Here is a 10,115-nt window from a genome sequence, read left to right as displayed (position 1 = left end):
AGGGGTTCTCCACCATAAGGTGATTTTAGTATGTACCTGGCAGACAGTAATGGACATGCTTAGGAAGGATCTGCACTTGTCATGGGGTTAAATGGCTTTGTTGTGGGATTACCATAATATTGTTGCTAGCTTTTTGTGAACTGGTATTTCCTGTTTGAGTTTCCTTCTTTGCCTAAAAATCCCATAATTCCATTTTCCTTCCTCCCACACATCAGCCACCCCACCTATTGAAACATAAATGAGCTGCATCCATTGAAAAGACATGTGATTTTCAATCAGGGTGCCTACAGCTGTAGCATTAGTTGCAGATTAATCTCTCTCCCACCAAGCGATCGCTCCACCCATGGAAGCAGACAGGCTCCCTGTCATCAGCTGACTAGTGAGTCAGGTCTCAGCTGCATTGCAACCTGGGAAAAATCTGAGACAGCAGTCATTTTGTATGCTGTTAAAAATAAATATTGGGGTGAAAATCACAGAAGAATTGTAAGAAAAACGTCACACACAGGTACAGACACTATATTATGAACTACACTAACTTTACAGCCCCTGTAGCATAGTCAAATAAAAAAAAATCCTGGAATACCCCTTTAATGTTCCACTTTATTTAATGGACATGCAAACTGTTGCTTACTGCAATAAAATATATTTGTGGGTGATGTTAACATATTACCTTTACTGTAAAATTGTTATTGCAGGCAACATTTTACTCTGGTCAGAATTTTTTTAAAGCTACACTGGAATTAAATGCTACTTTAGTGAGGTAGCTTAATGCTTTACCTATTGCTTCTACCCTGCCATAAACTAAATTGCTTTAAGGGTGGGGACTTTAGAATGGACAGCTGGGAAAAGGAAGCACCATAATCTACAGCAAGGTGGAGTTGGTTGCATGCTTTTTTTTTTCATTGCAATGCTAATGGAATTTCAAAGGAGGTGGCTGCATCAGAAGAGACAACCTGTTAAGCTTGGAACGTCACCACCGCAAGTAACGGACTGATACTTGAAAGAAGCAATAGAAAAATAAGAAGAAAAAGGGGGAAAAAAAGGGAAAAAAAAGAAAGTAAACCTGTGATTGGGGATAATCATGCCCTAAGGTTTATAACCCGACAGCACAAGAACAATGCATGTAAGTTACTTTGTGGATCAAGAGGACAGCATGTATCCTGAATGCAGGAAGTACACAAAAGCTGGTTTAGCAGTACAGAATTTTCCAGTAAGTCCCCACTACTCAAATTATATGGGGTACCATAATGTGCACAGCATTACCAGTCATGGACATCCATCAAGCTTATGGGAAAACAGTTATGGAATGGAAGAATACAATTACTATGGGCCTGGAATCACTGGAACAAGTTCTTCAATAATGTCTGGATTGTCTAATGGACAGGCAATTTATGAATCTCATGACATAAGAGAGATGCACCATTCTGGATCTGAGGAAATGCCTCTTACTGGAGTAAATAATCACCCATCATCCAATAACCAAAGACACCAGTCTTGTGAATGGGCAAAGAAAGCAACGTACACGGATCCCATAGGTAACTTTGGCACATATAATGTTATCATTGCTTAAAAAATATAGAAAGTCTTTTGGCTTTAGGCTTTACCATTGTATAGAATCCACGGCAATATCCACATGCATGACATTGTGTTAATAATCGCCAGTTTACCACATATTTTCCTGGGTTATGCTGTAGACAAAATTTTTAGGGTGTGAATATATCTCAAACCATGTGGTCAGGTTCCCGCTTTGTGATGTATTTTATTTTAAGTGCACATTTTTACCCATAATTTGTATTAAAAAAAAAAAAGCAAAGAAAAAAAAAACAGCAAATAGTTTTTTTTTATCAATTACAACTGAAAATGAATGTGTATATGTAAAATATAAAATACAACTTGTAGCTAAATATTACAAAATGTAAACACAGCCTTATTGATGCTATTTCTATTTTAACAGAACATTCATTGTCCTGTGTAAAAGGCCCAGCAATGAGCACTAGTATCCATACCATTGATAACTGAACAACGTTTATATTAACAATTATTTAACAAGTTAAGTAAGGGTTAGTACATGTTTGTGATATAACTCCACATTTATCAACTATACCTACACAATATAGATATATCTTTTATGTTTTAGACGTATGGATGATTAAATAAGTAAATAAAATATAATCCCTGCAATTATAGGATTAAAGAGTGAGAAACAGATATTTCATAATTTTATAGACTGACCATATACATCCTCCACGTCTTTCCTATGTGTATACTGACCATATACATCCTCCACATCTTTCCTATGTGTATACTGACCATATACATCCTCCACATCTTTCCTATGTGTATACTGACCATATACATCCTCCACATCTTTCCTATGTGTATACTGACCATATACATCCTCCACATCTTTCCTATGTGTATACTGACCATATACATCCTCCACATCTTTCCTATGTGTATACTGACCATATACATCCTCCACATCTTTCCTATGTGTATACTGACCATATACATCCTCCACATCTTTCCTATGTGTATACTGACCATATACATCCTCCACATCTTTCCTATGTGTATACTGACCATATACATCCTCCACATCTTTCCTATGTGTATACTGACCATATACATCCTCCACATCTTTCCTATGTGTATACAGAGTGACCCTAGACAAGTTTTCACTTTATTTCTGGGAAAATCATCTGATAAAAAAGCCCCAACCATGCCTGATGCCCATCAGGCTTATCTCTCGTGTAATATAGCTGAAAATGCGATCGTAACATAAAATATGCTACTACATTTTTTGCTAAAACCAGGAGGGGAATAAACTCTGAGAAAAACCATAATGAAAAAATTGACTTCTGGTTGAATAAAAATTCACATCAAAATACTGACCAAAATGTTATGTGTAAACTTAGCCTGAAGGTATTTTATTTACGGGTGAATTTTCATCTGTGAATGGCAAAATAATAATAAGTAATAGTATGAATAATAAATCATTCATTTATTTTTACTGTAATCGGATGAGAATACAGCCCAGAATCACATCCGCTCGTATCTCTTTTTCTGTGTGTCCTTAGTGAAATCCACAGGATCTGCAGATACGTATATAATGGCCCTCATTTACTTAGAAAATCGGGTTGTAAGTCTATCTTGCTTTCTTACCCAACTGCTTTTTTCCCCTGGTATTTATTATTATGTCGCATCCTGTTTGTCGCGTTGGGTTTTGTTGGTTTTGGTTTCCAACTCCTCTGAGCTGTCGGGAAAAAATCCACAACAATTCAACAAATTCGGGTTGGAAACCTTTATAAATACGTGGGAAAGCTCAGAAATGTCGGGTAACGCCCCTTTTTCGGGTTTGGGAGAATCCACATCGGGTCCGTCGGGAAAAAATGTCGCATCGTGTCGCAGACTGGCGCACGATGTCTGCGCAGACAAAGATGCGACAAAAAAACCCGACAAAAGAGGTCGGGTTTAGAATAGTAAATGAGGGCCATTGTGTATGTGTATCTTTTGACAGTATTAATTTGCATACAAACAGCAAAAACATAAGTCTTCAATCTAGAAGGTGAGGATTAAAGTCTTCATTAAGATTTAAGACATAGCCATGAATCCAGTATTTATCACCTAGGGCTGCAACGATTAATCAATGTTATCGATAAAATCCGATAACGGGCTTCGTTGTCGACGAATCCCGTTATCGAATAATCGGCCGATTCGTTGTCCAGGTTCCGGCTATGATGACACTGTTGCGGGCGTGCGGGCGTCGCAGCCTCTGTTAAGTTAGTCTAGTCCCTATCCCACCCTCCGCTACCCACTGCTCACCAATCACTTGTGTCGCTGCTTCTCTGAACTCCTCCCCTCCCCCGCCGCTTGTAGACGCTCTACACTTATGGAGCCTCGGCCTGCCGTGGAGGACTCTGTACTACTGCCGCCGGTAGGACAGTTTCCTGAAGTTTAATGCGCCCTGCCCCTGTTACTGACACACACATGGGGGGTATCTGCAGAGCATTGCACCCTAGTGTCATCTACAGACACTAGGATGCAATGCTCTGCACATACCCCCATGTGTATAGTAGTGTAAGTTTGTACTACATGCACACTGCTATACACATGGTAGTATGTGCAGAGCATTGCATCCTAGTGTCTCTACTACAGACACAGGGGTGCAATGCTCTGCAAACACGTCTATACACATAGGGGTATATGCAGAGCATTGCACCCGTGTCTGTAGTAGAGACACTAGGATGCAATGCTCTGCACATACTACCATGTGTATAGCAGTGTGCATGTAGTACACAATTACACTACTATACACATGAGGGTATGTGCAGAGCATTGCACCATTGTGTCTGTAGTGTACAGACACAAGGGTGCAATGCTCTGCGCATACCTCCATGGGTAAAACAGTGTGTATGTAGTACATATACACTGCTATACACATGGGGGGGGGGGGGGGGTGCAGAGCATTGCATCCTAGTGTCTGTACTACATGTGTATAGGAGTGCTATAGAAAAAGTGTAAAGTAAAAACAAATTAAATGTAAATAAACCGCCCCCCAATAAAAATTAGCTCCACCTTTTCCTATTGCTATACAAAAATCGTAAATAAAAAATATATATTTTTTACATATCTGAAACTGCCGCATGGCTAATTGTCTGAACTATTAAAATTAAATGTTAGTAAATCATTAAACATTGTATTTTAATAGTTCAGACAGTTACCCATGCAGCAGTATCAAATTTACACTGGTTTCTGTACAGGATCATAAAAAAAAAAAAAGTCAAAAATTGCTGTTGTTTGGTCACATCATATGCTAGAATACTTTTAATATGGCCATTGTACATAATTCTTCAAGTAGAATCAGCTGGGCCCCTTTGGCATTTTGATGTTTTTTTCCGATTAATCGATAAAATAATCGACAACTAATGGGTTATTAAAATAATCCTTAGCTGCAGCCCTATTGCCACCAGCACTGAGAATGCTATGATGCAATTGAAACTTGTTGGTTCCCGATGCTGGTGGAAAATAGGACTTAAACAGATAAAGTAAGAAGACTTTATTCCTCTTTATATGTTTTACTGGACAAAATAAATTGTGGGTATTTTAACTTGCAGAAGGGGAAGCTGAACAATAGTTTTTATAAAGTTGCCCACACATGTTCAATAATTGTTGGTTATATCTCCTGACCTCCATATATACATTAATGTTTGGCACAGCCAGACTTTAGTATAGGGGTATGTGCACCTTTAAGAGATACTCCGGGTAACTAAAACTCATTCCCTACCCTGTGGATAGAGGATACGTTTCTGATTGTGGGGGGTCTGACTGGTGGTAACTCAGCAATATAAGATCAATTGAATTGTATAATGCATCAGAAATCTGACTAAATTGTTCCATACTTGAGATGTTTACCTCTTGAAAGGTGCTTTGCTATTAAACTGGTCTAACAAGCTGCGAGACTGCAGAAGCCCATATAGATCAACTGGTAGAGCCTGTGTGGGTTCAACCCTATAACACTACATTTAACTAAAGAATTCTAGCTCATAATCATTCCGTAAAATCTTTCTTGTACAGTTAGAAGTACATCTTATGTGAATAGCCAGCATTATCCTAATGCCAGACCCCAAATATGACCGTGACAAGATCCTGCTACGTTATAGGACATTGCACTTATACCACAACTTCCAACTTTTTGTACTGCTGAGGTCAGCATTTTATAGGGGGTATGGAAGCGGTGCACCTGGGCTTTGGTATTTGAGGGGGCTCAAAGGTCCTATAAAAAATTGATATTTTTCTAAATGGGACATGGCAGGTGAGGGGCCCTGTTGTATATTTTGCATTGGGGCCCAGGAGCTTATATTCCTTCTTACAGCCACTGGACTATACCAAGTTTACACATTCAGTGAATATATCTGTACATCAGGCAATATGCCTATAGGGTTGCATGCATCTACCAATGACTCTCATAAAATATGTGAAATATTGTGAAAATGTATACTGCATGTTATACATATTTTAATAAAGTTAAACTGTTGAGTATCAACAACTACACATTTGAATACACTCGACTAGACTGCAGACTCGTAACATATGCCAAGCAAATATTTGGCCATTAAAGGGGTACTCCACTGGAAGACATTTTTTTTTTTAATCAAATGGTGTCAGAAAGTTAAACAGATTTGTAAATTACTTCTATTAAAAAATCTTAATCCTTCCAGTACTTACCAGCTGCTGTATGTTCCAGAGGAAGTTCTTTTCTTTCTGAATTTCCTTTCTGTCTGACCACAGTGCTCTCTGCTGACACCTCTGTCCATTTTAGGAACTGTCCGGAGTAGGAGAAAATCATTATAGCAAACCTATCCTGCTCCAGACAGTTCCTAAATGTACAGAGGTGTCAGCAGAGAGCACTCTGGTCAGACAGAAAAGAAATTAAAAAAGAAAAGAAATTCCAGTGGAGCATATAGCAGCTGATAAGTGCTGTAAGGATTAAGATTTTTAAATAGAAGTAATTTACAAATCTGTTTAACTTTCTGGCACCAGTTGATTAAAATAATTTTTTTCCTGGTAGCTCCATAGACTTTAAAGTCTATGGAGCTAACAGCTAAGTAATAGAAGCTAGGAGAAAATGACATGTTTATAGGACTAGTCCTCCTTTAAATCCCATAGTATATTTATATGATCAGTATGGTTTCTTGTAGCTGCAGCAGCATTAGCTGGGGTGGGGTGGGGGTGGTCTTCTTATCAGACGCTGTGATCTCTAATGTCTTCGAAGCCGTAAAATGTAACACTTGCTGATACAGTTTCCAGCATCTAAGCAGGCATTACTCCATAAATGAGACCTACACCCTGCTATGAGTAGTGTAACTACAATGGGACCTATTTTTAGAAACTGTAATTTCAAACGATGAAACACAATGCAAGTGAAACTTGTCATCCAACAAGAAGACTTATTGTATGCATTATACAATGTATACAGTGAGCTCTTATTTCTATGGGACATACATTTCACAGGTTTGTTAGCATGTCATTATTAGTATAATAACAAAAGAAAATATACCGTATTTTTCGCCCTATAGGACGCACCGGCGTATAAGACGCACCCAATTTATAGGTGCAAAATCTAAAAAAATAAAGATTTTGAACCCAATAGTGGTCTTCAACCTGCAGACCTCCAGATGTTGCAAAACTACAACTCCCAGCATGCCCGGACAGCCAACGGCTGTCCGGGCATGCTGGGAGTTGTAGTTTTGCAACATCTGGAGGTCCGCAGATTGAAGACCACTGCATAGGAGGTAATACTCACGTGTCCCCGCCGCTCCGGACCCGTCACCGCTGCCCTGGATGTCGCTCCATCGCTGTCGCCGTCGCTCCGGAACGTCTTTGCTGCCGCCCGGGTATCCTCGCTCTCCGTCACCGCCATCACGTTGTTACGCACGCCGACGCGCGTACGCGACGACGAGGAAGGAGAGCGCCGGCCATACAGGGGATCCCTGAACGGAGAAGACACCGAGGATGCAGGTAAGGTCCCTCCTGGTGTCCTGTAAGCACTAACCCGGCGGTCCCGAACAGCCCGACTGAACAGTCGGGTTAGTGTCACTTTCCCTTCAGACGCGGCGGTCAGCTTTGATCGCCGTGTCTGAAGGGTTAATACAGGTCATCACCGCGATCGGTGATGTCCTGTATTAGCCGCGGGTCCCGGCCGTTGATGGCCGCAGGGACCGCCGCGATAGGGGTGTATTCGCCGTATAAGACGCACCGACTTTTTCCCCCCAGTTTTGGGGAAGAAAAAGTGCGTCTTATACGGCGAAAAATACGGTAATATTTGAAATTAATAGGTGTAATTTATATAATTGAAATGAATATATAGATATGTGTGTATAAAAGCTAAATACATAAAAATGGTAAAATAACAGAAGAGAAAAAGCTGTTAAATTTGTTAACAATATCCATTACGCAGCATTCATCTCACTTTGTCTTTCTCTCCTTCCTAGGAAAGACGAGGACAAAGGAGAAATACAGAGTAGTCTACACGGATCATCAGAGATTACAACTTGAGAAGGAGTTCCTCTCCAATAGATACATCACTATCCGAAGAAAGTCTGAAATCGCATTGACTCTGGGTTTATCTGACAGACAGGTATGCTATCAATCAGTTGTTTTGCTTATATGTCTCAGTCACACATGACTGGTGAATCTGTGCTTTGAATCTGTTATATGGCGCCTATGGCCTACTATAGGTGTATTTCAGATTTTAAAGGGGTACTCCGGTGGAAAACAATTTTTTCTCAGATCAACTGGTGCCAGAAAGTTAAACAGATTTGCAAATTTATTGTATTAAAAACATCTTAATCCTTTCGTTACTTATCAGCATCTGTATACTACAGAGGAAGTTCTTTTGTTTTTGAATTTCTTTTCAGTCTGACCACAGTGCTCTCTGCTGACACCTCTGTCTATGTCAGGAACTGTCCAGAGAAGGATAGGTTTGCTATGGGGGTTTTCTCCTGCTCTGGATATTTTCTGACATGGACAGAGGTGTCAGCAGAGAGCATTGTGGTCAGACACAAAAAAAACAACTCAACTTCCTCTGTAGCATTCAGCAGCTGATAAGTGCTGGAAGGATTAAAATTAACAAATCTGTTTCACTTTCTGGAGCCAGTTGATCTGAAATTTTTTTTCTTTCCACCGGAGTACCCCTTTAAATGGAGATACACAAAGGGCTTTATTTAGAGCTCATGCTGCCCAAGCCATTTAGACTACATACCTCCCCCCTCATTAAGGGGATTGTGTATTTTGGTGCAGATTGCTTGTAGTTCCAAAGAGGGATTTATTTTCTACAGTCCACAGCATGGGGGCAGCAGCTACATCAAAAGTATTTTTATCTTTTCACTGCTTCCCGTCTCAACATTGCTGCCCTAGGCACAGGCCAATAGGTGTCTAATGGCAAATACAGCTGTGAGTACACAGAGTTTTTAATTCTTATGGAATCATATGGAATGGAAAGGTGGTTTGCCCCAATTTATACTATGGAGGTACCACAAGGGGGCACATGATGTGTCTATGGATCCATAAAATAGACCTGCTGTTTAGGGTCAATGCATGCATCATTGTGCTGTAAGTGAACAGGCCGTGTGGCTTTGTAGTGTGCATGAGCTCTAAGGCTAAACAGGACTAACAAGTCGCAGCTGTGGGGACATTGCTTTGATATTTTTATTCTTCCCTTATGTGTAAGTACTGGTCTGATATCTCTAATAAACTTTTCTATCTTTATCTGGATGAGCAATGTACAAGTGTAAATTAAGAATAAAAAAAAAAAAAAAAAAAACATTCTTTCAATCAAGTTTGCATTCTGTCTAATGTGGTTTTAATAGGTTTTCTTTTTACTATTTTAAACCATTGCAGGTAAAAATCTGGTTTCAGAACAGACGAGCCAAGGAAAGGAAACTAATCAAGAAAATAGGACAGCTTGATGGCAATATGTGTTCTGGATGGAGAGACTCTGGATCTGTCAGTCCAGCAGATATGACTGCTATATCATATCCCCAGCCACAAGCAATGGTTAGGCTGCAGTCAGTGAACAACAACATGCCTCGGGTTCCAGTATCACAATGTACAGATACTTAACGCTAATAAAGAAAATGGTTATTATTTGTGGTGAACAAGCAGAGACACATATACCAAACTAAGCACCGAACCACAAAACACTGACTGATATAAAAGCAGCAAAAAATTCTGTATACACTGAAGAAGACTTTAATGGACTCACAGCTTGAGACAACTTTACTGGCGTGATTTCTTGTGAGATTAGCACGATACAATGCAAGATGAATAATACATTTCAGTACAAAGAAATATTAACTACCCAAAATGTTTTTTTATGTCTCTCTGCTGAGCCACATCCAAGAATTTCTATATGTGTATGAGCTGGGGCATAATACATACATATGCGGTGTTTAATTAAAGACAAAACTGGGCAAAGGCAGAAAATATAGAGTGCAAACTATGATGAAAAGTGGCAGCCAAGTATATCAGATATAGATGACAGCCTAGCTTCTATTGTGTTGTGTTTTATTTGTCATTAGTTGTTCAACAAGTAATTTAAACGTTTTATACAT

At 39.5% G+C, this 10,115-nt stretch overlaps 1 protein-coding gene across 1 annotated transcript; it reads left to right on the top strand.

The window, feature by feature from the left end:
• Positions 1-1,117: 1,117 nt before the first annotated feature.
• On the top strand, positions 1,118-9,624 carry LOC130291902 (homeobox protein CDX-1-like). The gene is made up of 3 exons (XM_056541336.1): positions 1,118-1,535; positions 7,995-8,140; positions 9,403-9,624. The coding sequence occupies exons 1-3, from the start codon at positions 1,118-1,120 to the stop codon at positions 9,622-9,624; spliced, it is 786 nt and encodes a 261-aa protein (XP_056397311.1).
• Positions 9,625-10,115: the final 491 nt, after the last annotated feature.

Source organism: Hyla sarda, chromosome 9 (genome assembly GCF_029499605.1).
Source record: "Hyla sarda isolate aHylSar1 chromosome 9, aHylSar1.hap1, whole genome shotgun sequence".
In the NCBI taxonomy this organism is placed as follows: Eukaryota; Metazoa; Chordata; class Amphibia; order Anura; family Hylidae; genus Hyla; species Hyla sarda.
This window is presented reverse-complemented; position numbering and strand designations above follow the sequence as displayed.

Bases quoted from the DNA above. Each gene is read 5' to 3' on its own strand.
- LOC130291902 (XM_056541336.1), top strand. From the start codon at position 1,118: ATGCATGTAAGTTACTTTGTGGATCAAGAGGACAGCATGTATCCTGAA. The intron at 1,536-7,994 runs GTAACTTTGGCA...TCTCCTTCCTAG, and splicing joins AACGTACACGGATCCCATAG to GAAAGACGAGGACAAAGGAG. The intron at 8,141-9,402 runs GTATGCTATCAA...AAACCATTGCAG, and splicing joins TGGGTTTATCTGACAGACAG to GTAAAAATCTGGTTTCAGAA.